General features: G+C 38.3%; 1 protein-coding gene across 2 annotated transcripts in view; it reads left to right on the top strand.

The window, feature by feature from the left end:
- The window catches only part of cenpe (centromere protein E), a 44,603-nt gene that overhangs the window by 9,319 nt on the left and 9,112 nt on the right, over nt 1-26,172 (top strand). For both annotated transcript variants that reach the window (XM_034296722.1, XM_034296723.1), the window contains exons 4-38: nt 100-218; nt 309-428; nt 768-849; nt 959-1,026; nt 1,099-1,173; nt 1,258-1,309; nt 1,417-1,504; nt 1,630-1,759; nt 1,916-2,035; nt 2,148-2,300; nt 4,487-4,640; nt 4,752-4,818; nt 5,344-5,494; nt 5,587-5,643; nt 5,728-5,895; nt 8,595-8,669; nt 8,778-8,846; nt 8,933-9,064; nt 9,178-9,355; nt 9,470-9,624; nt 9,715-10,008; nt 10,093-10,236; nt 10,649-10,870; nt 10,952-11,005; nt 11,811-11,909; nt 12,672-12,833; nt 14,864-15,085; nt 15,189-15,284; nt 15,384-15,467; nt 19,927-20,148; nt 20,580-20,663; nt 22,768-22,854; nt 24,194-24,388; nt 24,466-24,681; nt 25,940-26,152. In XM_034296722.1, coding sequence (XP_034152613.1) covers nt 100-218; nt 309-428; nt 768-849; nt 959-1,026; nt 1,099-1,173; nt 1,258-1,309; nt 1,417-1,504; nt 1,630-1,759; nt 1,916-2,035; nt 2,148-2,300; nt 4,487-4,640; nt 4,752-4,818; nt 5,344-5,494; nt 5,587-5,643; nt 5,728-5,895; nt 8,595-8,669; nt 8,778-8,846; nt 8,933-9,064; nt 9,178-9,355; nt 9,470-9,624; nt 9,715-10,008; nt 10,093-10,236; nt 10,649-10,870; nt 10,952-11,005; nt 11,811-11,909; nt 12,672-12,833; nt 14,864-15,085; nt 15,189-15,284; nt 15,384-15,467; nt 19,927-20,148; nt 20,580-20,663; nt 22,768-22,854; nt 24,194-24,388; nt 24,466-24,681; nt 25,940-26,152 — 4,607 coding nt within the window. The remainder of the gene's footprint in view (nt 1-99; nt 219-308; nt 429-767; nt 850-958; nt 1,027-1,098; nt 1,174-1,257; nt 1,310-1,416; nt 1,505-1,629; nt 1,760-1,915; nt 2,036-2,147; nt 2,301-4,486; nt 4,641-4,751; nt 4,819-5,343; nt 5,495-5,586; nt 5,644-5,727; nt 5,896-8,594; nt 8,670-8,777; nt 8,847-8,932; nt 9,065-9,177; nt 9,356-9,469; nt 9,625-9,714; nt 10,009-10,092; nt 10,237-10,648; nt 10,871-10,951; nt 11,006-11,810; nt 11,910-12,671; nt 12,834-14,863; nt 15,086-15,188; nt 15,285-15,383; nt 15,468-19,926; nt 20,149-20,579; nt 20,664-22,767; nt 22,855-24,193; nt 24,389-24,465; nt 24,682-25,939; nt 26,153-26,172) is intronic.

Here is a 26,172-nt window from a genome sequence, read left to right as displayed (position 1 = left end):
GAAAAAAAGGGAAGTTCTCCTTCAAAGCAAGCACAATAGTTGTATTTGTTGTGTTTTGACTGTGTTGTTTATAGAGCTTTATATTTTTGGGGTTTTCAGGAACTATATTTGCTTATGGACAAACGTCATCTGGGAAAACTTTCACTATGATGGGAAGTTCTCTTACTCCGGGAGTTATACCCCTTGCCATGGAGGATGTCTTTCAGACTATAAAGAATGTGAGCAGTATATTTAAAAATTATTTTTCTTATACATATGTAAGATATGTTTATGATGTTTTAACTGATTTGCTTGCATTTTTACTTTAGTGTCCAAATAAGGAGTTCCTTCTGAGGGTGTCCTACTTGGAGATCTATAATGAAACAGTGACAGATTTACTCTGTGACAGTTGGAAAAGGAAACCCCTAGAAATCAGAGAGGGGAACAATGTAAGTTGATGGAGCTTGACTAGATGGATCAGATGAAATATAATACATAAACCTGGGATATTCAGGTTTTATAAGCCCTATAGTTACTTAAAGATGTAATCCACACACACGCTAACAATAAACTATCAATTAAACTTGTAAGTGGTCTTTCTGTGGTGGTAAACAACAAAGGCATGTCAGTCATGTGAAATTTTTGACGTGAAAGAGTGGTATATGCCCCAAAAATAATATGCCACAACTTTCGGTCCATTACTGCATATATCGATTAATGGATGATTGTGCAAGCTGCATGTTGGATTTTTGCACCTGTCAGTAATAGATTACTGCCTGTCTTTGCAGAAGAATGTATATGTTGCTGACTTAACTGAAGAACTAGTGACATCTCCTGAGCAAGCCCTTTCGTGGATTAAAAAAGGAGAAAGTAAAGTACTTTAATTATTTCAACCATAATGCTAGATCAGAGTGTTTATTTTGTTAATAATAAGCAGAATGTTTATTTTTTTAAATTTAAATGTAACTGTACCTTCTAGAGAATCGCCATTACGGAAAGACGAAAATGAACCAGCGAAGCAGTCGATCACACACAATTTTTCGCATGGTAAGACATACTACACATTAAAATAGACAATGAATGAATTTTGTTATGTGTTGAATATAATGCTCTTCTTAGATCTTGGAGAGTCGTGACAGGGGTGACACTGCGTCTGGTGAAAATTCAGATGGAGCCATTATAGTATCCCATTTGGTAAGCTGCCACAGTCAAGTGTGAGTTATCTCATGTAAACTACAATTAGCATCTTTTCTCATCTGTGATGTTATTTTCTTGTAGAATTTGGTTGACCTGGCTGGTGCTGAGAGAGCTAGTCAAACAGGCGCTGAAGGTAAATGCTTTAATATTTGTGCTAATATTGGTAAATATTAGTTTTTCCTTTTGATGCTGAATTTCATTTGCTGCTTTTTTTTTAACTTGTGACTTTTGATATTGAAGGTACCCGTTTCAAGGAAGGATGTAATATAAATCGCAGCCTGTTTACCCTTGGTCAAGTGATCAAGAAATTGTCTGATGAAACTCAAAAGTAGGTCTTTTAAAAAAAAAAAAAAAAAAAAAAAAATATATATATATATATGTTTTACTGCTGTGCACGTTTTGTTTAACCTGTGCTATTTTCTTCCATTAATGTAATTTTCTCTATATTCACAGGGGTTTCACTAACTACAGGGATAGTAAACTCACCCGTATCCTACAAAATTCTCTGGGTGGAAATGCAAAAACTGTTATCATCTGCACGATTACCCCCGTTACTGTGGAAGAGACACTTAGCACTCTTCAAGTAGGTGCCATTTATTATCTTTAGGTGTCTATGGTTCATAAATTGTGATTTAAAAAAAATAACGTAATTGATCTGATTGTATTTTTATATTTTATACTTTGTGTTTAATGTCAATTGTAACATTTAATGAAGTGACTGCTCGTGTCTGCAATGTAGTTTGCTAGTGCTGCGAAGAACATGAAGAATGATCCTCATGTCACAGAGGTTTCTGATGATGGAGCCCTTTTGAGAAGATACAGAAATGAAATTGTGGACCTCAAGCGCCGACTTCATGAGGCAAGTCTTGACTCACTGGCAATTGAGGTTCAACCTTGAAATGTTGCTGGTCCTACTTTGAAGTGTTTACCCTTTTCATGTTAATCCTTTTTCTTCTTTTCCACTATCGTAGGTCTCTTCAGTTACTCAAACAACCGCAACAGAGAAGGAGACACTGTCACAGATTTTGCAAGAGAAGGATCAACTTCAAAGAGAACAACAGGACAGGATCAGGAATTTAACCAAACTTCTAGTCACATCGTCAAACTTTGTTTCCATCAAAGCGGTATTATTATATATATTCTTTCTGTACCCTACTTGGAGATTAACTAGTGTTGACTAGCTGAGATGCTCAATGAATCAAAAGTTTGTCCCACCGCAAGGGTGCTTTTGTATACTTTTTGTGTTCTAAAAACATTTCAATATATCCAGTATTGTTTCACAATATTTTCCATAAATGATGTTGGTCAACAGAAACCACTTTGGCGTCACTAAAGGTTCAGGTACATAGGTACTTGGTTTGCCTTCAGATGCATGACCTGCTTGCACCTTGTTTTGATTGTCATGTTCACACTGACTGCTTTTCAGCAGGGACCTCAGTGTAGATGAACAGTTTTTCTCTGCCCTTGTTGACTTAGTAGCTATTCTTTTATTTAGGGGTTCAAGCACGAAGTGCTGAAACCCTATTGTTATTGTACAGATTTTTATTATTATTCTTCTGCCGTAAAACGCATCGTGCAGCCCAAACCGTAAGAGCTGGAGCTTTGAAACTTTGGCATATGGTAGTACAAAAATCGAGGAGAGGTTATCAAAATATGAGCCCGATTGGCCCATAGGTGGCGCTATAGCGACCTAAAGCGCGAAAGTGGTCATAACTCCTAGACCGTATGTCGTAGACTTATATCCCTGTAATCCTTGGCTCAAGACGAACAAAACGTATATCTCCGATTTCATTTCCGCCATGATAGATTTTCCGCCATTTTGAATTTTGTCAAAAACCTACTTTTGCGAACTAGTCCCTGGATTTTCGCCCGATCGGAACCAAACCAGTGTAGAAATGTTCTATGGAGTCTGAAAATCAATAATTATCAAAAAAAAAGTTTAAATTTCGATTAATGGTCGCTAGGGGGCACAAAATTAAAGTTGTGGGAGGAGCCCATTTTACTAAAAAGGCTATAACTCAAATAATCTCAAAAAACATGGCCGCCATTGGCCAATGAGATTTGAGCACCTATTAAACCAGGTTGACATACTCTGATCAGAACGAAACTTGGTGGGCATGTTTGGCACAAGGTCCTAGAGGTCTGTAAGAATTTTGAAAGAAATCGGCCACTAGTTGGCGCTAACGAGTTTTAAGGCTCTCTAATCACGTGTTGTTACAAATTTCGTCAAAAAATGCATATCACTTGATAGATCTCCTCATGCTGAAAAACTTTGCCTCAAGAACCACTACTGTCAATCAAACTGTTCATTTAATATTCGCGAATATGTTAAAAACCTACTTTCGCGAACTAGTACCTGGACTTTCGGCCTTTCGGAACCAATTCGGTCTACGATGATTCTCTGGACTCTAGATCAATAATTATCAATTTTTTCCATTTGCCTGGCTGTAACAGGATAATTTATTCAAGTGGCAGGACAAAATACACTCAAAAGCCAATAAATCCCATAGAAAACCCCCAAACTTCACAAAAATAGATGAGCATATGTGTCATAACATAGTGAAGAAGCATGCAGAGTTTTGTGGAGATCAGACAATAGGTGCAACTATAACTGTCAAAAAGCTTTGAAAAACGTACATTTCCAATGCTACAATGCCTGTATTGGCTGTGAATGGACTTTTCCATTTATTATTTCAGTGGTTAAATGCTTGCTAAATAAAACGTAATGTCTTTTGATGTTTGGGTGCTTAAAGGCCTTAACAGCTTGAACCCTGATAAATGCTGCTTGCAGCTTTAATTTCTGATTGGATCTGAGCTGGCGTTTTGCAACTAGTGATTAAACAAGACGAGTGACCTACTTCTGAGTTTCATCAGACAACCCTTGGACAAGTGATCAAGAAACTAACAGGCGTAAATGACTACATCTTGCCCGTGTTTGTCCTGAGGGGTTTAGTTCCCACTAAGAAATACTACTTATTTAGTTTAAATATATATATTTTTTGCATAGTTCATGTATGTGGGAAAAAAACAACAACAATGGATTAAACAGAACATTTTGAAATAAACGTACTGAGGCAAAATAGTTTGGGTGTTCTTAGAGGCTACGGACATCATAGGATAGGAGTTGAATGCCCCAGTGCTAGAGTGTGATGCAACAAGACATGTCCAACATCCACCCAGGTCAACACTTGCTGAATCATGTCTGATCATGTCTGATCATTTTGAGATGTACCATTCTATGGTCCTGTTATGAGAATTTGTATGACAATTGTTTTCCTTAGTTTTGTTCTTTTTGCTTATTTTTATAAAGATGCCGAAACGCAGGGTCACATGGGGTGGAAAACTGCAATCACCACTGCAATCACCAGCCTTCCACAATGCTGGAGAGACTGACTTAAGCTTTGCTGAACCTTTTATGAAAAAGAGAAAAGCTGATATGTCGGTCTTGACAGAACAAAATGAAGGTAATTAACCGTACCAAAAATATACAAAATATCAGTTTAAGAGCTTGAAATTTTACGTTTCTGTTGCACAGATTTTTGAAAAAATTGTTTTTCTGCTTTGTATTTTCATAGATGTTGAGGAGTTAGATTTTACATTGGATGTGGAGATGAACCAGAGCAGTGTGCGTTTTTCAGAAAGGTAACATGGGCTATTTCTATTTTAATCCGTGAATACAAATAAATTAATGCTACATGTAAAGTTTTAGTCCCATGTTTCATGAGCTGATATTAGACCCCAAACATTCGGTATAAACAGAACATATTTATTGAAGGGATAAAAAGCACAATTTGTTTTACATCCCTATTAGTGAGCATTTATCCAAGATAATCTATAATTCTGTAACTTGTTTGAAATATTTGCATTTATATTCTGTTATTTGCTCATTATCTTCTGCTTGTGTTCATTTGAAACATTTAACATTGCTATACAGAATGAATAAACCTATCCGTACTTCTTAAATAACTTCATTAAATAACATCCAGTTATGTGTTAGCTATGCATTTATAAGTTAATCAACTTATTCACACTTAATTCACAATCAGTAAACACCCAGTATTCATTAGTTTATGTAATGTTAAGTTAATGAATTCATGTTTTTTTTATGTATCCTCTTTGTAAAGTGTTACCTGTTCTTTTATGTTCAATCATTCTCTTTACTTCTAGTGAATTTTTACTTCCAAACCAACTGGAGAGCCAACTGGAAAATGAAACTCAGCAGGCCATGGAGAAAGTGGAAACTTTAGAGAGGAGAGTGGCTGAACTGGAGAAAGAGCTACAAGAAAAGTCAAACGTTTCTACTGATGGACAGGAGCAGGTTGGTGATCATCAGTTATTCATATCAATGGTTTATCATGCTAGATGTGGAAAAAATAGGGTAATTAAATGCGAAATTGCATCTCTTTACAGATGAAAGAGGGATTTGAAGAGAGTGTTCAACTTTGTGAGATGTTGGTGCATGAGAAGGTATGTGGCCACATTTTGTGTTGCATCTGTTCAACAAAAAAAAACTATTTTGAATTTTCTGCCTCTCCATGCCACTGTCAAAAGGAACTGCTTGCTGCTGAGAGGGATCTTCTCAAGCAGGAGTTCCACGTCCTAACCAAAAAGACTGACAATTTGGAAAAAGAAAAGGCTGCACTTCTTCAGGAGATGGAAAAGAATAAAGAAATGGAAGATTTCATTTCTTTGGAAAAGGAGGTCAAAAGAGAACATGAGGTAACGACTTCTGTGTAAATTGCTTAAAGATTTATGTAACCAACTTGTTTTGATATGGTTGTAGTTCTATTCATGGCATAAAACAATTGAAATTCATTAAATCAGGGTTCGCACAATTAAAGTACTTGAATTTGGCTCTCAGAAATGTCAGTGCTGGAATAATGATCACATCAACACTTTTTAGACAAAGCGCTTAAAGTAGTTTAAATAAAAATATTTCTTAAGAGTGCAATTTACAGCATTTGTTCTATATCTCAAAATTATTTAATCGATGGAGTGTTTCCTCAAACAGGACAATGCAGCTTGCAAATGTAGAGTAAAGGTTAATCCAGTAAGTTTGGAAATTTATGTTTACCGGAATTATTTTGCTAGATATGAATAATATTAGTCTTGATGTCTGTGTGTTAATGATTAAGTAAGAATTTGTTTATTGTGACTGTTCCTAGTTTAGACTAAAACTGGACTTACTCTAGGCGGCCGTTAAAACTTATGCACAGTCGTTTTGGGTTAGAGTTCATTTAACCCATCCTGAAGTTTAATTAAGCTGTTGTTGTTTTCTTTAAATCCTACTCGTCAATAAGAATGTTAAACGTACAGCTCTTTATGACTTTGATGCAGCATACATATCTAGCTGGAATGGCCATAATTTACAGAACAATTTCCATTCAAAATAGTAAAAAAACATTTTGCTAGCTACTTACTGGCATGATGGTCCTTACTTGCTGCTAGGACAGTATAATTGCAGATTTTGCTGTTAACTGTGCCGTCATTTATTGCGCGCCATTTTTAACATTGCAATTCCCATCTGGCATGCATCTTTACTGGACATGTTGGTTTTGGTTTACCTACTTATGACTAGATTATCTACAATTATTTTTGAGACGTACTATATTTTGGGTTAGCCAGCTAGCTGTCTGTCTTTATTCTGATATTAGCAAGTCCACTTGCCTGACACATTTGCTGACTACTCTACTACTTTTTTTTATAGTAAGGTCACCAACTGTAGTGTGCCTTTCGGAGTTGCCTCTTATCTGTTAATGCTGGTGTTTTAACAAAGCTGTCATTTGACTACCTGTGAGGCATTTTTTTTCCTCAAAATTAAGTCATATTTGTCCTCTTGCTCAGTTGTGCACTGAGGCCTCACACTTCTTTCTATTCTGGTTTGAGCCAGTTTGTGTTCTATTAAGGGAGTCCTACACATTGTTGCAAGATATTTTCTGCTTCTTGGCAATTTCTCTCATGGAATAGGCTTTGTTTCTCAGAACAAGAATAGACTGATGAAATAATGTCTTTGTTTCTGCCCATTTTCAGCCTATAATCAAAAGTGCTGATGCTGAAGATTCTGAACTAGTCTAACAAAGGCCTGTTTTATTGCTTCTTTAATCAGCACAACAGTTTTCAGCAGCGCTAACAAGATTGCAAAAGTGTTTCCTAATGATCAATTAGACTTTCAAATTAATAAACATGGGTTAGATAATGTGCCATTGGAACGTAGGCGTGATGGTTGCTAATAATGGGCCACTGTACACCTATGTAAATATTCCATTGACAATAAGATGTTTCCAGATACAACATGTCTGCACTGTAATTCTGATCAATTTGATGTTATCTTGATGGACAGAAAACTACACATTTAAAAGTGAACCTTTGAACGCGTGTGCACATATGCGTTGAGAGTTTGTAAAGGTGTTCCATAAAGCTACGCTCAAAATCAAAGCCTGTAAGGCTGCAATTTATTTCAATATTTGGCCAAAAACAACAGCCAACGTTTAAAATAAGGTTTACTTGGCATGAGGCTGATTCTGTTGCATGGGGAATTCCTCTAATTAATTTTCTACAAAGACCCACTGAAATCTCTTGACCGTATGATTACCAACTCGATGTACAAAACATGCACTTTTAATATTGGCATAGTTAAACTACCCACACTAAGTATTGTTTTACTTAAATATACCGGTATCACTGCACAAAGTAATTTTCTGTCAATGTATTGGAATAATTTAAGTTGCACGTATAAATGTAATTTGATGGGTTAAAAAAATGCTATGACCCCCGACAGCTATTTCGTTCAATGCCCTTTTGTTCTTTCCTTCACTGGGATGCTTTCTAGCTCCAGTGAGGACCTGTGGCTCAATCCTGCAGAGTTGAGCAGTTATCAGGGATTGTGGCTGTGATGTGGTTTTAACTCTCAACTATCTATGATAATCTATGATAATTTTGCTGGTCTGGTATGGTACAGACAGTTTTGGACTGTTGTTTTACTAATTAATTTTTCTATTGGATTGGACTGTTTAATACATTTAAATTAATGTATTATTCAAAGAATGAAGTAAAAGAAACAAGAGAAAAAATATCAATACGTAAGTGTAAATATATGGGCTGGTTTACTTTATACGTTAAGTACAGAGATCAGACTTCATATAGTATTGTTTATTTTTTTAAGCTAATTGACAAAATACAATGATTCTAGTTGGTTTTAGGTAATGTCCTTCAATTTTCTTGAAAAGGTACTTTAAAGTCCTTGAATTTGATTGTCAGGTTGATACTAAACCTGTTAAAAACACAGGGCCTTGTTATAAGTATTAGACATCATTATTGTTATTGAATATAACTAACAATATATATATTTGCTTAAAAATGCTTACTTAATGATTTCTGCGTTTAAAAATGCACTCATTACTTTTTGTTTAACCTTACAGAAATTACTAGAGACTGAAATTTCTTCTTTAAAGAAGGCCTCAGAGGCCTCTGAGCGCAAATGTCAAGAGCTTGAGGTATGTGACATTTAGGCATTATTTAAACAATGTATATGGCTGTGTCTTGTCAGTGAGTGCTAGTTAGCATGACTTTTGAATGATTTCCCAAGTATGGTCCATCCCTAGGCTAATCTGCTGGCACTGTCAGAGGAGCTTAAACAGAAAGGCGAATTGGCAGAGGAACTGCAAAAATCGGTAAATTCATTGATTTGTGCCTGGTGTTTACAGTAGGTGCTGCTTACAGCCCTACCCTGCTGTAACAACTGATTTTTCTCTTTCAGAGTGACATTGACTTGGTCCAACAAGTGAAGCAGTTGAGACGTTCCCTTGACGATGCTGTGTGTCTGGGCCGTGACGCTAAGAAGGACTGGGCACATTTGCGCAGTGAAAATATCTCTCTTAAAGAGCGAGATGTAAGTGTCCCCTGCTTAATAAGTGTCAGTTTGCAATCTGTATTTACATGCAAACTTCCAGCATTTACCATGTTGGTTCTAATAGTTCTAAATCTATGCTGTGGACTTATCAGGTGACACTAACGGCTGGCTATGAGAAGATGGAAGCAGAAGTTAAAATTCTTTGCTCTCAGTTGGAAAGAGAAAAATCTTGCTTCAAAAAGATGCAGACTGATCTTCAGAGGGAGTTACAGGGAGCTTTTGAGGAGAACACCAAGCTCACTGCTCTCTTAGATGGAAAGGTTCCCAAAAGTGTGTGATATAACTAGTCTTTTGAATAGTATTTCCTCTTCTCCTGAATTATTTTTAATACTTGTATTTCTGTTTAAAAAAATGATTTAACACTGGGTCTCCTTTTTGTATTAGGTCTTATAGACAGCATTGAACTAGAAAAAACAGTTGCTTGCCTGAAGAAAGAGCTGGAGAAGTCTCATGAAGTTGAGAGATCCCTACATGTTAAGATTGAATCTTTAAGTGCGCTGCAGGATCTTCCAGAGAAAGTGGAAAGTTTGATGAAACAGGTAAATGGGTTTCATTTAAAGCTAAGTAACATGGGCTTGTTTTTTATGTTGAGTCTTTTGCGTTTATTACTTTTTTGTTTGTTTGTTCAGGTATGTGACCTTACTGAGGAGCTCTGTGCAGTCCAAACAGAGAGAGAGAGCCTGCTGTCAGCTAAGGCCAGTAGTGAGGAGGAAGCTCAGCAGCTCAAAGAAAATCTCCAAAGCTCCCAGGAGCAGCTAGTCAAACTGCTGGATGACTTGAAAGAATCAGAGGTGAGAGAACACAATCAAACCAAGAAGTGCGTCAACATCACAGAGCAACTGGAGACGCTTCGTAAAGACTTGGAGTGCTCCTTAGTGGCGAACAGTCAGCTTTTTACTACTTTGGAAGAATCCGGCTTGAAAGTAAGTTTGTCTTTTCTTCACAAACCACACTTTAATGTAATTGTATATTCTGTAAGGTTCTTGATTTTTGATTTTTCTATTTAGCTGAAGGACAGCGAAGACCAAGAAACAATTGAAAATAACTTGTGTAGAATACAACAAGTCATAAATGTCTTGAACGAGAAGATTGCTGACAGTGAATCGTCTAGGAAACATAATGATACACAATTTCTTGAACACCAAGAGCAGGTGCAGTGGCTCTCAAAACTATATATTTCTCCCATCTCCATACACTATCTTTTCTTAAAGTGATTGTTTGACTTAGATTCATATTTGGGTGAAATAACGCTTACCCTGAGTTCTTGAAGGCCCATGGAGTTATTTTTCACGACAAGCCATTATTCACCTTTGTCCCAGCCTGGAATCTGCATTATTTGCACTGTCCAAATGAATTAATTGAAACTGTGCGTCCCAGGCCACAGAAGTTGCATCGAAAGCAGAAACAAACAAAAAAAACACTTCCAGGCTGGGAGACGAAGTTGAATAATGGCTTGGTGTGAAAAATGAATCAATGGGCCTTCAAGAACAACTCAAGGTAAGCATTATTTCTCCCAAATATGAATCTAGGTCTAACTATTATGTTGGTTCATTTTTCATTCAGCTAAGACTACTAAATGAGGAGCTTGAGTCCATGAAAGCTGAGAGAGAGCATCTCCTGTCAGAGAGGACAGAGAGCTCTCAGAATCATGCAGAGGAGTTAGAGAAACTACTGTCTACTGTGACCTCATTGACTGAAGAGAGAGACCAGCTCCAGGAGATTTTGCAGGGAGTCCGGGAGGAGAAGAACCAGCTGAAGAGAGACCTAGAAGAGAATGTAGAGATGGTGGGTCTGAGTTATTTAAAATATTTAAGAGTATTTTCAGCTTTTATCATCATGAATATTAATAGATGTTTACTTGTTCAGCGGCTGAACTCCGAACCACATGGAGAACATCAGGAGACTGATCTATGTCTGCAAGTAAGTGATTAAAGGGAAAGTCCATTGCTAGACCCTTAGGTGTGTTTTTTCAGTCTCTCTACATCATTGTGACTGAAGGGGCATTTCAGACATAATGGTAGTTTTAATGAGCCTGCTGTCTGATTTAAAATAGCAAACAGTGTATAGACTAAATCTGAAATTATATAGCCTACTACTTCCATGCAGTCAACTCTAGAAGTTTTATCATCTTTCATTAAATGATCAAATAAGAACCATTGAGTTATATTTTGGACTCAAACAGTGGATTTTGGGCCCATGAAAAGGATAGTGGCACTCAGCATCTTCCTGTCAAGTCTAACTAGGTTGTACACTTTTGGAGGAATCTTGGGCAACTCCTTCCTGCAACAAATTTCAATATCCATAGTCTTAGGTTTGTGCTTGTCGACTGGCCTGTTCAATTCAGATCGTAGGTCAACTGGATCCAAGTCCGGGGACTCATATGGCCTTTGTAAAACATTGATTTTGTGGTCCCACAACTGTTTCTGGGTGGATGTTGATGTAGGTTTGGGTTCATCATCTTATTGAAAGGTCTGTCCATGGCCAAGTCTTTATCGTGTGGCAGAGGCAACCAGGTTTTTTTATATATATATATAAAGGTGACTGCTTGATTGTGTTCCTGACCCTCAAAGGTATTTTTATTTTTCTGATTTTGTAAATTTACTAGTTTGTTTTTTAATACAAAAAGCTTTTCAGTCTCCTTTATAAATAGCACTAGACTTCACTGAATTTTGGATATTGTCGATTAACATTAACATTCTTTTTTTCACTTTTTTGTTGCTGGTAGATTCACCTGGAGTCTGTAAAGGATTTAAAGGAGCAGCTGGAAGCTGTTAAAGAGGAAAGGAGCCAGCTCAAGGCTGACCTTCAGGACAATGTGGAAATGGTAAGAAATCTCAATCCATGTTGAGAAATTGAACTATGCTGCAAACTAACTCAAATTGTAGCTTTATACAGTGGCCAGAAAAAGTTGCAAAAGTGAACCCTTTTTGAATTACCTGCATACCTGATAAATAGTCTGAAATAGTTGTTGCGCAATAATCCTTCTAAAACCTAGCAGCCAAACATGAGATCTGGCTCTTTGCATTATTTTACCTTTAATTTCTTCCCTTGGGCATTTTTTGGATGTACTTTAAATTAGGTCTGTAGGCTTAGTCCACCTCATCGTCTTGGTAACTTTTAGAATCTATAGGATAAGATGACTTTTTTTGTATAGTGAATTGAGGCAAAGAGCTGACAAACTTACTGTGCTATGATTTTTATTTCTGGGCAGAGTAGCAGTGGTGCAAAACTTAAAATATTTTATTTGAACAAATCTTCATTTTGGGGGTCAACTACACTTTTTGTTTATGACAGGGCACCTTTACCACACAATAGAATGTCTTCTCATTTACTGGAACACCCGACTTGAATTACACCCTTCGCTAGCGGTTCAGATACTCAATGGATCTTATGCTGTTCATGTTTAACCAGTAACGAAATGTCAAAGTAATGATTTTTGTGAAATCATGCTGTTCATGTTTTGTTTTGACTTGGATGAACAGCAGACTATATTTGAGGGGCCATTTACGCCGATAATTCAAAAGGTTCACAAATGTTTTCTTGCGACTGTTTGTCCTAGGCCACTGTATTTGATTTCTTGTTTCAGATGATTGAGAATCAAGAAGAACTAAGGCAAGCTCAAGAGAAGATAAGATCGCTACGGGAGAAAAACCAACTACTGAAGACTCAGAATGCAGAAATTGAGACTAGATTGAACAATACAAATGCTTCAGAGAATGCATCCTCCCTAACAGACCTGCAAGAACGGGTGAGATATAGAACATATTGTCTTGGATACACATTATTGTAACGTCAGTGTATATAAAAACAAAATGCAGTTTTGTTTGCGTTTCATAAGGAAGTTTTTCTTTTTCACTCTGCACATTGAATTTGAAACAGAACATGGACTAATTTAATTTAACTCTCACCACTGCCCGTAGAGGTCGGTCTGTCCCATAACGGAACAAGTGCGGCTTTCAAATATTTATAATTAGCATTTTCCCCTCAGACCAGCATGGAGTGTTTTGCCAGCTGACATTAGCGTAATATACACTGCTCAATGTGGGTCAGTGGTGCTTCGTTTCATCAACGCAAGCCTGAATTGCCCAGGGTTAAACAGCAGTGGGGCACGATCTAGAAAAAGGCTCTAAATTCTGACTGATAGACTTTTAAACAACTGAGAAATGTATGCGTAAAGCTTGTTTAGAAACCAGGCCACTGTAACAGAGTTGAATCTAATTCTCTATTAATTCGCAAACCGTTCCCCTGAGTTGAATTTCAGGTACTTTTGTTTTTCACTTAATGTAGATATTCAAATGGTATTCAAAATCATACTTTTTGTAGGATGATTTTTAAAAAAAAATTGAAAATGTGGAAAGCCTTAGAACAATCCACTATTTGGCCCAAGAAATTAATTAGTTGCTTTTTCAGTATGTTTGGCTTCATTTTCCGGCAGCATGGTGAAGTGGTAACCAGTGAGTCTTGAGGCATTTGGTTGGATCTGAACAGAAGATGTTTCTGCACACTTGAGAATTAATTCTGCTGCTGTGAAGTAACATTAATAAAGATAATTGAGCCAGTTCCAGTGGCAGCGGTACATGTTCAAGCCCATAACACTACCGCCACCATGTTTCACAGGTGAAGTAGCATGTTTTGGGTCATGAGATGTTTCTTTATTTTGCCTCACTTTCCGTTTTTCCATCACTGCTGGCAGAGCTTTATCTAATTTGTAACGCAAGACTAAGGTCTTGGCTTTTTTTAGGCTTACTAGTTGTTGTATTTTTTAGAATATCTGCTGAGATTAGCCTGGTGTTCTGTTATCTTCATGGTACTCCTAACACATTTATGCCAACATCCTGGGGTGTTGTTGATCAGTTCAACGGTTGAAAATTCTTCGGGCATCGGGTACAGTGGTATTCCGTGGTATACAAGGTTGTTTGCTATTGCTGAACTGTCCAGTACGTTAATGTTTTGTCTACGACTGATCAATTACGTTCAGATTATTCAGGTCAACAACACAAACCTGGTCAAGAAACAGCTTAGCCACCAATTGTGGCGTTTCTTTTTTGACTACCTGTACCCTCAAAGTAAAGCATCGTAGAGCTTTTACGTTAATCATCTGAAAAATGTTAGGAATAAATTGCCTTTTTAAAAATATTATTTTTCTTTCCTCTTTTTGTACAATGCTCTTTAAAACAACTTAGCAGTAGTAAATCAGAATAAAAACATGTCTGCTAAATTACACTGAATAGCATGGTGTTGGAATTTAACCAGAAATGCAGTAAGGAGTAATGTGCCACGGTAAGACAATGCTGGGAATCTTAAAATGGGCAGCAAACAAATAGCTGTGGTATGGTTTGAAGTACACAAACAACCTCCATATGATTCAATACATTGAGTGTCTATGGCACTAGTGGCATGATCATCACAGCTGTAACTTGATGAATGTTTAACATGCTCAACTCTGAACAAACTATACTAATAAGTAGCCCCCTGGTTTTGTGGTGCTACTGAATATTACTGAGCACAACAGTTTCCTCCATTTTTCATTGCTTTACTTTTCAGGGCATGCTCATGTAGAACCAGCTAATAAATGACATTTGTTGCTAACTATTTTTATTAGCAGCGTTATCATTTGGCTGACTTGTCAGGAGAGATGCTTGTTTTATTATTGCTCTTAAAGTACTTTCACATTAAAGTTCTTTAGAAGTTAAATTTAATATATTACTGTTATGTAATACTGTTATTATTATTTTTTTATATATATATATATGTGTATTCTCCAAACCATCCCTACAGATAAGACTGATGAAAGAGGAACTTGAGTCTGTACGAGCTGAGAGAGAGAGTCTCTTGTCTGTGAATACAGACTGCCCTCAAACTCATACCGAGCAGTTAGAGAAACTGCTATCTACTGTGACCTTGTTGACTGAAGAGAGAGACCAGCTCCAGGAGATATTGCAGGGGGTCAGAGAGGAGAGAAATCATCTCAAGGGAGAACTAGATGAGAATGAGGCGATGGTGAGCCTGAATGGTTTTTACCACTAGGAAGGCCATTTTGTTAGTATATTGGAGCGTCATACTGTTAATGGGTGTGTAATACTCATATGTCCCCCATCCCCAGATCATTCAGGTCCAGGCAGAACTGAAACAGCAACAACATGTTCAGTCTGAACAGCAGGCTGAGAGGGAACTTCAAGAAGCAACGCTTCAGCAACAAGTTAGTCTGTTCATACTTTTATGTTCTGGTGACGTACAATGAACATTGTTGAAGCACTGAATGTTTTATTTCTGAAAATACAATAAAACATTTGTATAGATACAGCAGCTTGAAGAGAAACTGGAAACCATGACAGAGGAGAGATGCCAGATGAATAGTGACCTGCAGAAAAATGTTGAGATGGTAAGGTCATGACCAAGTTTTTTTAATTTCTACCCTTAGTGATTTTGAAGCGTGTTCACTATGAGCGCAGTTATGCTGCCATTGCTACATGTCTAACAAATTGTCCTTATTCTAGAATGCAGAGACACAGGGACTTCTCTTTTCCCTCCAAGAGGAGCTCCAACAACAGAAATATCTGTACTCAGACCTTGAGTCCCAGAGTTTAGAGAAGGAATCTTTTCTGGAACAGCAGGTTAATATTAGTCTACATGTTCTTTTTGATTTCTAGCGTCTTTCGATCACATGCGGACTGATGATAGATTTTTTACTTTGTCCCTCTGAAAAAGGTTAAGAAGCTGAGTGAGCAGCTTGAGTCTGTCCAAGCTGAGAGCCAGCATCTCCTGTCTGCAACGACAACCCACCATGAGAATCCTGCAGAGGAGTTAGAGAATTTGCGGTCTACTGTGACCTCACTGACTGAAGACAAAGACCAGCTCCAGGAGATACTGCAGGGTATCAGAGAGGAGAGAAACCACTTCAAGAGAGATTTGGAGGAGCATATGGAGAGGGTATGTCAAAAAAATAATTACCCCTGGGAAGGAAGGATGTCTCAATGTTTTTTTAATTTTAATTTTTTTAATTCATTTACACATTTTATGGAATGTTAGTACTGGGTGCTTAGAAATAAATTCTGACCATTTTATAACATTCTAATTATAAAGTAACATAATAAATACAAGTGCACTCTGTGTAATTTAGTTTTTTTGCAATTGTACGACAAACTACAGCATGCCGATATTGTCTTGGGTTGGTCTTACCCCCTTGGGCTGCAAATTAATCCAGATTCAGTGAAGACTGGCTCAAATGCACAGTTGGATAAGATAAAGTGCGAGACTTCACAGTTAAATTGAACTGATTTTCCCTGTACTTTTAAGAGTTTCCATTTGTACCTTTTTAAGAGCTCCTAATAACTCACAGCACAAAACATTCAAAAAGCTATAGTGAAATGATTGCACTGTAATGGAAAGCACTCTATGTTCAAACTACTAAATAGCAGGCATTTCGGTGTTTACACTGGTAGCTCCAATAGTATGAAGAAAGTGTCGATGTATTTAATAGGATGTTTTCATCACGTATATGCCAAAGACCAGTATTTGATAAACGCAAAACTTTCGGACTAGGTATATCCACCCATAATGCACACACAACAACTTGAACACATCCAAGCTAGCGTGGTAACCGTAGTGACTGATGTAAAAAACTTCCATTCACTTCTTATTGAATGTATCCAAAGACTTTGGTATTTTGCTTAAAATAGTGCAAGTTCAAGGTATACGATAATCAAGTTACATGTTTGGTCTGGGATTCAAATACACACTACATACAGTGGAGCCAAAAAGTATTTAGTCAGCCACCAATTGTGCTTGTTCTCCCACTTAAAAAGATGAGAGGCCTGTAATTTTCATCATAGGTACACTTCAACTATGAGAGACAAAATGAGAAAGAAATCCAGAAAATCACATTGTAGGATTTTTTTATGATTTTATTGGTAAATTCCTCGGTAAAAAAAGTATTTCATCTTCAATGTTATTATTTTTTTAATATATATATTCTCCAAACCATCCCTACAGATAAGACAGATGAAAGAGGAACTTGAGTCTGTACGAGCTGAGAGAGAGAGTCTCTTGTCTGTGAATACAGACTGCCCTCAAACTCATACCGAGCAGTTAGAGAAACTGCTATCTACTGTGACCTTGTTGACTGAAGAGAGAGACCAGCTCCAGGAGATATTGCAGGGGGTCAGAGAGGAAAGAAATCATCTCAAGGGGGAACTAGAGGAGAATGAGGCGATGGTGAGCCTGAATGGTTTTTACCACTAGGAAGGCCATTTTGTTAGTATATTGGAGCGTCATACTGTTAATGGGTGTGTAATACTCATATGTCCCCCATCCCCAGATCATTCAGGTCCAGGCAGAACTGAAACAGCAACAACATGTTCAGTCTGAACAGCAGGCTGAGAGGGAACTTCAAGAAGCAACGCTTCAGCAACAAGTTAGTCTGTTCATACTTTTATGTTCTGGTGACGTACAATGAACATTGTTGAAGCACTGAATGTTTTATTTCTGAAAATACAATAAAACATTTGTATAGATACAGCAGCTTGAAGAGAAACTGGAAACCATGACAGAGGAGAGATGCCAGATGAATAGTGACCTGCAGAAAAATGTTGAGACGGTGAGGCCCTGACTTTTTTCCCCGTTTTTTGTTAGAACCCTCTGTGACTTTAGTTTTTTCAGTGAGTGCTGTGATGCATCCATTGCTACATTTGTAACAACTTTTATTCTTGACTGTAGATACTAAGGACATCCACATTTTATCCATTCACATACAAATGATTATGCTATTGCGATTTTTATTTAAACGCTCAAATATTTATAAACAACGTAACTAAAATGAAATGCATGTTTATTGCCTAATAAACAACAGTCTACCTTTTCTTGTTGATATATTGCGTATTTAATTCACATTCGGATTGATGATAAACTGTTTACCTTTGACAAAGGCTAAGCAGCTGAGTGACGAACTTGAGTCCGTTCAAGCTGAGAGAGACCATCTCTGTTCTGAAAAGACCACCAGTGCTGAGAATCATGCAGAGGAGTTTCAGAAACTGCACTCTACTGTGACTTCATTGATGGAAGAGAGAGACCAGCTGCAGGTGATATTGGAAGGAGTCAGAGAGGAGAGAAACCACTTCAAGAGAGATTTGGAGGAGCATATGGAGAGGGTAAGTCAGAATTATTTTGTACTCCTAGGAAGGAAGGATTTTGCAAAGTGTTCTGTTCATTTACACAATTTATGGAACATTAGTACTGAGTGCTTAGGGAAAAATTCAGACTGTTTTATAACAATCTAATTATAAGATAACATAATAAATACAAGTGCTCTGAGTGTAAACATTTTTTTTGCAATTGTAACTTGGAACAACAGCATGTTGATATTGTCCTCGGTTGGTCTTATTCCCTTGGGCTGCAAATTAATCCAGATTCAGTGAAGACTGATGCACAGTTTGATACGGTGACTTGACCATTAAATTGGACTGCGTTTCCCTGTCATTTGTACCTGTAATTTAAGACCTCATAATAGCTTGTTGTGTAAAACATTCAAAAGCTATAGTGAAATTGTTGGGAGTGTAATGGAAAGGACTCTATGTTCAAACGGCTTAATAGCAGACATTGTGGAGTTTACTAGCCTAACTCCAATAGTATGACGGGTCAATGTAATAAATAGGAGTTTTTCATCACGGATATGCAAAGGACCATTATTTGATAAACGTGAAACCTTCGGACTAGGTATATCCACCCATAATGGCCACAGAACAACGTGAACACAAAAAACTTCCATTCACTTTTTATTGCCTGTATTCACAGACGTTGATTTGCTTTAAAAATTGTGCAAGTTCAAGGTATACGATAATCAAGTTACGTTTTGTAAAGCAATTACACAACACTACATAGCCAGGGCAGTAACTACATTTGTAAGTTTGCAATTATGCTCCGGTACAATCAATTCTACCAAAAGTGTGATTTCCTTGGTTTTTAGAGGCCCACTGATGAACTTTTACCTTGAATTTGCCTCTCTCTCTGTGTCTCTGCACCACACACATTCTCTTTGTGGACTAGCAAGGGTTGTATGCTGCTGCTAGTAATGATGGTGGCTTTTTTTGTCCTTGCAGAGCTATGACATTGTTCTGTAACATGCAATTATGCTCCGGTACAATCAATTCTACTAAAAGTGTGAATAGATGAGATCGGAGATGTTTGTTTTTAGAGTTGTCATGCAGACTAGGAAGGCCATTTTGTTAGTATATTGGAGCGTCATACTGTTAATGGGTGTGTAATACTCATATGTCCCCCATCCCCATATCATTAAGGTCCAGGCAGAACTGAAACAGCAACAACATGTTCAGTCTGAACAGCAGGCTGAGAGGGAACTTCAAGAAGCAACGCTTCAGCAACAAGTTAGTCTGTTCATACTTTTATGTTCTGGTGACGTACAATGAACATTGTTGAAGCACTGAATGTTTTATTTCTGAAAATACAATAAAACATTTGTATAGATACAGCAGCTTGAAGAGAGACTGGAAACCATGACAGAGGAGAGATGCCAGATGAATAGTGACCTGCAGAAAAATGTTGAGACGGTGAGGCCCTGACTTTTTTCCCCGTTTTTTGTTAGAACCCTCTGTGACTTTAGTTTTTTCAGTGAGTGCTGTGATGCATCCATTGCTACATTATGTTCTTGACTAGAATTATCTTTTCACATACAAATGATTACGCTTTTGTGCATTCTTTAAAACGCTTGGATTTACTGAAATGCTTGTTTGTTGTCCAATGAACAAGTCTACCTTTTCTTGTTGATATCTAGCATATTTAATTTGCATGCAGATTGATGATACACTTTACCTGTTTATCTTCGACAGACTAAGCAGCTGAGTGACGAACTTGAGTCCGTTCAAGCTGAGAGAGACCTTCTCTGTTCCGAAAAGACCAACAGCGCAGAGAATCATGCAGAGGAGTTTCAGAAACTGCTCTCTACTGTTACTTCATTGACGGAAGAGAGAGACCAGCTGCAGGTGATATTGGAGAGAGTCAGGGAGGAGGGGAAACGGCTCAAGAAAGATCTAGAGGAATATACGGAAATGGTATGTCTGAGTTCTTTAAAATCTAATTGTTCCTAAGTTAGTATATTTTATTTATTTGGCTCCATGAGTGTGATGTCGGAGTTCATACCCATTCAAGAGGAATTTAAGCAGCAACAACATCTGATCTCTGAACATACTAAAGGAACAGCACAATGCTTAACTACTTGGTTATCATCCTGGGGCCTTGTACTCCTTTTTAAACCTGTTTTCTGTTGCAATCAAAGGCTCAAAATAATATACTGTGATATATATATACCATTACCATCAAGAATTGTAAATATATTGTGATCTGATTTTTAGGCTGTATTGCCCTGCTCAAATCTAGTTAATGCTATGATTTGCTTGTGCCCTTATGATTAATGTTTCTATAGCAGATGGCATTGGGTCTTATGTGAAATGTATATTAATTCCTTAAGCATGGTTTGTTACAGGTACAGCATCTTGAAAACCAGCTGGAGCTGGTGAAAGATGAATGTAGCCACCTGAAGAGCAACCTCCAAGAGAATATGGATAAGGTGAGATCTGAGTTAATGGGTTAATGAAATTTCATTATTTAATAATTTGTACACTAGGTGCTCTATTTTAACAAATAGACGTAATGGGAAATCTTATGGCCTGTGATATTTGAGTTGGAGGCTGTAATATACACTGCTCAAAATTAAATTACACACAGGGTCTTGATGAACAAAATATATTGATCAGAATCTTTACTGTACGTTGTGTGATGATTTGAGAACAAAATGTAAGTGTTTAATGGATACCAAACTCACCAACAGACTGAGGGCTGGTTTCAAACTCACACTGAAAATCAAAGTAAACAATTTATATCGCTGACTGTTCCAACCTGCATGAATTTCATCACGGCAACTCATAATGTGAGTCAGTGGTGTGTATGGTCCCCACGTGTCTGTATGCACTCCTGACAACGTCTGGGCTTGCTCCTGAAGAAACGGCAGATGGGATCTCCTCCCAGACCTGGCTCAGGGCATCAGTGAGCATCGGGACAGGCTGTGGCACTACTTCGCGGCATTGGATGCACCCATACATAATATCCCATAGGTTCTCAATTGGATTTAGGTCTGGGGAACGTGAAGACCAGTCTCAATGGCATCAATGCCTTCGTCATCCAGGAACTGCCTACACGCTTTGGCCACATGAGGCCGGCATTGTCTTATACCATGTGGAACCCAGGGCCCACTGCACCAGAGTAAGGTCTGACGATGGGTCTGAGGATTTCATCCCAGTACCTAACAGGGGTCAGGGTACCGTTAGCTAGCACGTGGAGGTCTGTGTGACCCTCCAAGGATATGCCTCCACAGACCATCACTGACCCACCGCCCAATTGGTTTTGCTGGATGATGTTGCAGGCAGCATAACGTTCACCACAGTGTCATATGTTCTCAGTGTGAACCTGCTCTCATCTGTGAAGAGAACAGGATGCCAATTCTGGTGTTCTCTGGTGAAAGATAATGGGCAGTTTGGTCAGAAACATGCACACCAGTAGTATGTATGGCTGTGGCAGTGCTCCTCTTGTTCCTATTTGCACCAAGGAGCAGATATGGGTCGTACTGCTGGCTTGATGCCCTTCTACCGCCCAGTCCTGCTCTTCTTGTGTAACGACCCATCTCCTGGTTTCTCCTCCATACTCTTGAGACTCCTGGGAGACCCATCAAACCTTAATATGGATATGTCATCCTGGAGGAGCTGGACTACCTGTGCAACCTGAATTGGCTGCAGGTACTGCCTCATGCTACCAGTAGTGACAAGGACACTAGCAAGATGCAAAACTAGAGAAGAATCCGTCAGGAGGGATAAGGAGAGAGCAATTGTTTGTGGCCAGCACCTGCAAAACCATTCCCTTTTTTGGGGTTGTCTTGTTGTTGCCTCTCCAGTGATATTGTCACTTTCATTTGACCCAAAACAGGGGAGATTGATTCACAATCGCTTATAACTGGACAGATTGATACCCCTGCAGTTTAACTGACTTGGCGTTGAGTTAGGTTTGACATCACTCGCCGTGGCAGCATTTATGGTGAAAGATTAAAAAACACACATTACTTGCTCCGTGCCCCCAATAAGTAACTTTATGTAGGTGCTCCTCATTAGCGCTAGTGATTGTGATGTTAAAGGATACTTTGCGGTTTACTTTTGGTTAACTGAGGTCATGTTATCCCTCTGGCTAGCTAGCTTTAACGTTACTTAACTGTCAAGAGTGTTTGTTGTCGTCATGTGAACGCTCCCAACTAAAACTTCAGAAACACAACAGATTCTAGAATCTATAAAAATTGGAGAAGTAGATGTAAGTCTTATAACAAGATAATTGTCTAAAAAAAATCAGTTATTGGTTACTATTCAAAATATATTAAAACAGTGAATCATGTATGTGTTTGTCATGTTTTTCTTATCAGCAATAAGTTGTTTATTTTGTAAGCTCCACATCTCATTTCACTCAGTGGCCTATGTACCCTGGCATTTATCCTTTGTGCCCTAACATTTTTTGCCACCGAAGGCCAAATGCCCCTATAATTACAAAATTACAAGCCTGTGAATAACCAATAGTTCCTTCTGGTGTCTGAAATTGTCAGTTTTCTAAATAAAATTCCCCCCATCAATAACCAGGTCAATAACGAGGAGCAGCCCAACAGTGGTACCACCAGTACTGAGGAACTTCGCTTCAAAATGGAGGCTTCTACTGAGCAGATCCAGGTGGGCTAGAACCTAAATTTAGATTTAGAACATCTGTAATGCATAATTATACAGAACAAAAATGTAAATGTGACAACAATTGTAGTGAGATTAAAGTTAAATTCCATATTAGCACTGTCAAATTCATCTGTTGTTGAAATGATATTCAAACACATTAACCCATATTCGGATATAAGGTTTTGCTTATTGTTCACCTGTCAAATACATCCCCCCTGCCTTGTTTTCTCTCTCACTTCCGTTACTTTTTCATGGGTTGATTAGGTGGCCAGGTTGGGTTAACTATGTTTTTCAACTGTTGGATAGAATTACGCAGGGTAGAAACAGATGCAGATATTATATTATCTGGTAAATAGAAAGAAACTAATGCGCACATCTATGGATTTCACATGACTGGTAATACAGAGAAGCACATTGGAGGAAAAAAAGTTTTGAACAGTAGCCTGGTCAGTATATGTTGTGACCATTTGCCTCATGCAGGGCAACACATTTTCTTTGCATAGAGTTGTTGGTTGTGGCCTGTTGAATGTGTTCCCCCTCCTGTCAATGGCTGTTCAAAGTTCCTAGAATTTGACGGGGACTGTTTTAGCTTCTTGTCATGGAGCTGTGCACGGTCATGGAGCTGTGCACGGTCATGGAGCTGTGCATGGTCATGGAGCTGTGCATGGTCATGGAGCTGTGCACGGTCATGGAGCTGTGCACTGTTTTGCTGAAACTGAAAGGTGTAATAGTGGGAGCTGAATGGTACGACAGTGGGCCTTAGGATCTTATTACAGTACCTCTGTGAATTCAAGTTGTATTTCTAAGTTGCAGTTGTTTGTCTGTGGCTTATGTCTGCCAATATTATAGCCCCTTTGCCAGCATGGGACACTGTTCAGAACATAATCATTACCAAACCGCTTGCCCACACAAGACAATACACACACTCTCCCATCTGTCCGTTAGAAAATACCACTGGCCATCAAAGATGATGAGCACTCAGATGTGCTTCCCTGAAATGCTTTCTGACATTTTGTTGCGCCCTCCCTTCTGTGGCATTGTTTTATGATAAAACCACCCATTTTACTGTAGAATTGCCTGTTATTGTCCTCTGGACATGGTCCGCTTGTGTAAAGTTAATCAGCATTTTGAAATGGTATGTGTCAGGTGGATGGCTTGTAATGTCGAAGGAGAAATGCTCACTAACAGGGAGGTGAACACATTTGTGCACAGGTTTTGGTGCTTATGGAATTTCCAAGATCATTTATCAGTTAATGAAACCTAGGTCTTGTTTACATGTTGCATTTATATTTTTGTTCATTGTTGTTTACAGCATAATAAAAAAAAATGTATCTCTTTGCAGGCGTTTTTTGTGAGGTTCCAACTTGTTATCAATGGTGCTTCAAAGCCTGAACTTGGGCCCCTGGGTGATGCCGCACAAATGAAAGAAGTGATGATATTTAAACTCTTGGACCTTCTTCCAAAAGTCTCAAGAAATATCTGTAGCAATGTCAATAAGTCTACAGTCCAGATCACTAAGTTGGCCTGGGATATTAAGGTAACAATTATTACAAGTGTCCGTGTCATTTCTGTATTTGGGTAAACATTGTTTCTAAATGTTTAATTTTCTTTCAGTTGCATATTAAGCATTGTGCCAAGAATTACAAGACCCAGTTTGAAGCCCTGCTCAAAAATGACGTGGCTCTGTTTGAAGAGAGGAGACTTCAGGACCTACTGCTCTGTAGGGCCCGAGCACCCAGTCACTCGGTTAAGGTTGCTGAGAAGGAACTCCTTGGAGTCTGGGACCAGAGACTGTTAGAGCTGCTGAATAAGAGGGGAGACTACCTCCAGGTGGGTAGGCTTCACAAACTTACAGTTGGTTTTGTTTGTAAAAGATAGCATTTTGTGAATTGGCACAAAAGTGCATTTAAATACACAATTGGAAATCCTAAGTATTTCATCTGTAAGCATGTGTACAGTGACCCATGTTTTTGCCTCTGTACTCAAGCAAATTGGATTTGAAATGAAACAATGACGAATAGGTCGAAGTGCAGGTCTTCGCATTCAAAAGGACATTTCACTTTATTTACCTATATATGTCTGTTAATCCGACGGCACGGACTGATACATTATCCATGCTGTCAAAATTGGGAATTTCCTTTCACTGGTAGAAATGGGCCATGTACATGTTCTCTTTGTAAGTAAACCACAATATTCAGAATTCATAGCCAAGTTCAGCTCCTCTTTAAATGAGGAATCATCATTATTTCACAATCACTCAGAGGCTATCTAGCAAGTTAGCTCTTAAGTCTGTAAAAACTATTACTGCTCTGTTTGGGAAAGCTTCTCTGTGCAAACAGGGCTCCTGTCAGACTGTTGTCTTCACAGAGCCAGAGAAAATTAACTAAACCTGGATATCCTGCACTGTCTTTGGCAATAGGGAAGTCAGTCCAACAGCCCTTTTGAACAAGGACAACTATGTCAGCTCATCACTAATGATGTGATTGGTTGAACATTCCCGTTGTGGAATTTAAAATATACTGCTGTAATGCAAAATTGTCAGGAGGCTTTAAAAAAACACCCAAAATGATGGCTAGGGGTGTATTTTCCCTTTAGTTTCCAAGTACGTCAATGAACTGTGTAGGAATACAGCACCCTCTGCTTACTGAACAAGCCCATGAGCTGTCTTTGCAGGTGGTAAACGATATCAAAATGTATATGCCATGTACCACAATTGATTGGAGTTCCCCAATTTACTGTTTTCACAGTGGTAGATGCTTTGTTTTTTATGTAGACAATTGTTATTTCACAAAGCTCTAGCAAATTGCATTACTGGGGGGAGAGCAATATAATCAGATGACACTCTACTCTTATTTACTCAACCCTGTTCTCACTAAGAGTTGTGTGTATAGACAGTACAATGAGGATTTATGAACTTTCTTTGTAGTTATTTCCCTTTAATAGCCTGAACAATCATTTAGCTATACACCCTGCTATTACATCTGCCAATCTGTGCATGCCGCCAATAGACTTCACCAGAGCCCATGTATAATGTTAATGTTACAGGATATATTGATGTGACTGGGTAACACTAATCATTTTATCTCAGAAAATGAACAGTGTTTTGGAGAAGCTTGAGGAGAGCCTGGCTACTCAGCAAACCGCAGTGTCAGACGTACTGATGGCACGAGTGGTGAGCAACAAGGAGCTGAGCGCTCTATGCATGGACCAGTCAATTGATTTTGCAGCTGTGGAGAGGTTCCTGGAACAAGAGCTGGCTCACTGCTCTGCTGTAGCACAGGCCACCTTACTGGCTCTCCAGGTAGTTAATCAATCTTCTCC

The sequence above is a fragment of the Esox lucius genome, chromosome 13 (assembly GCF_011004845.1).
Source record: "Esox lucius isolate fEsoLuc1 chromosome 13, fEsoLuc1.pri, whole genome shotgun sequence".
Taxonomy (NCBI): domain Eukaryota; kingdom Metazoa; phylum Chordata; class Actinopteri; order Esociformes; family Esocidae; genus Esox; species Esox lucius.
The sequence above is the reverse complement of the archived record's forward strand: the minus strand, read 5'-3'. Positions and strand labels throughout refer to the sequence as shown.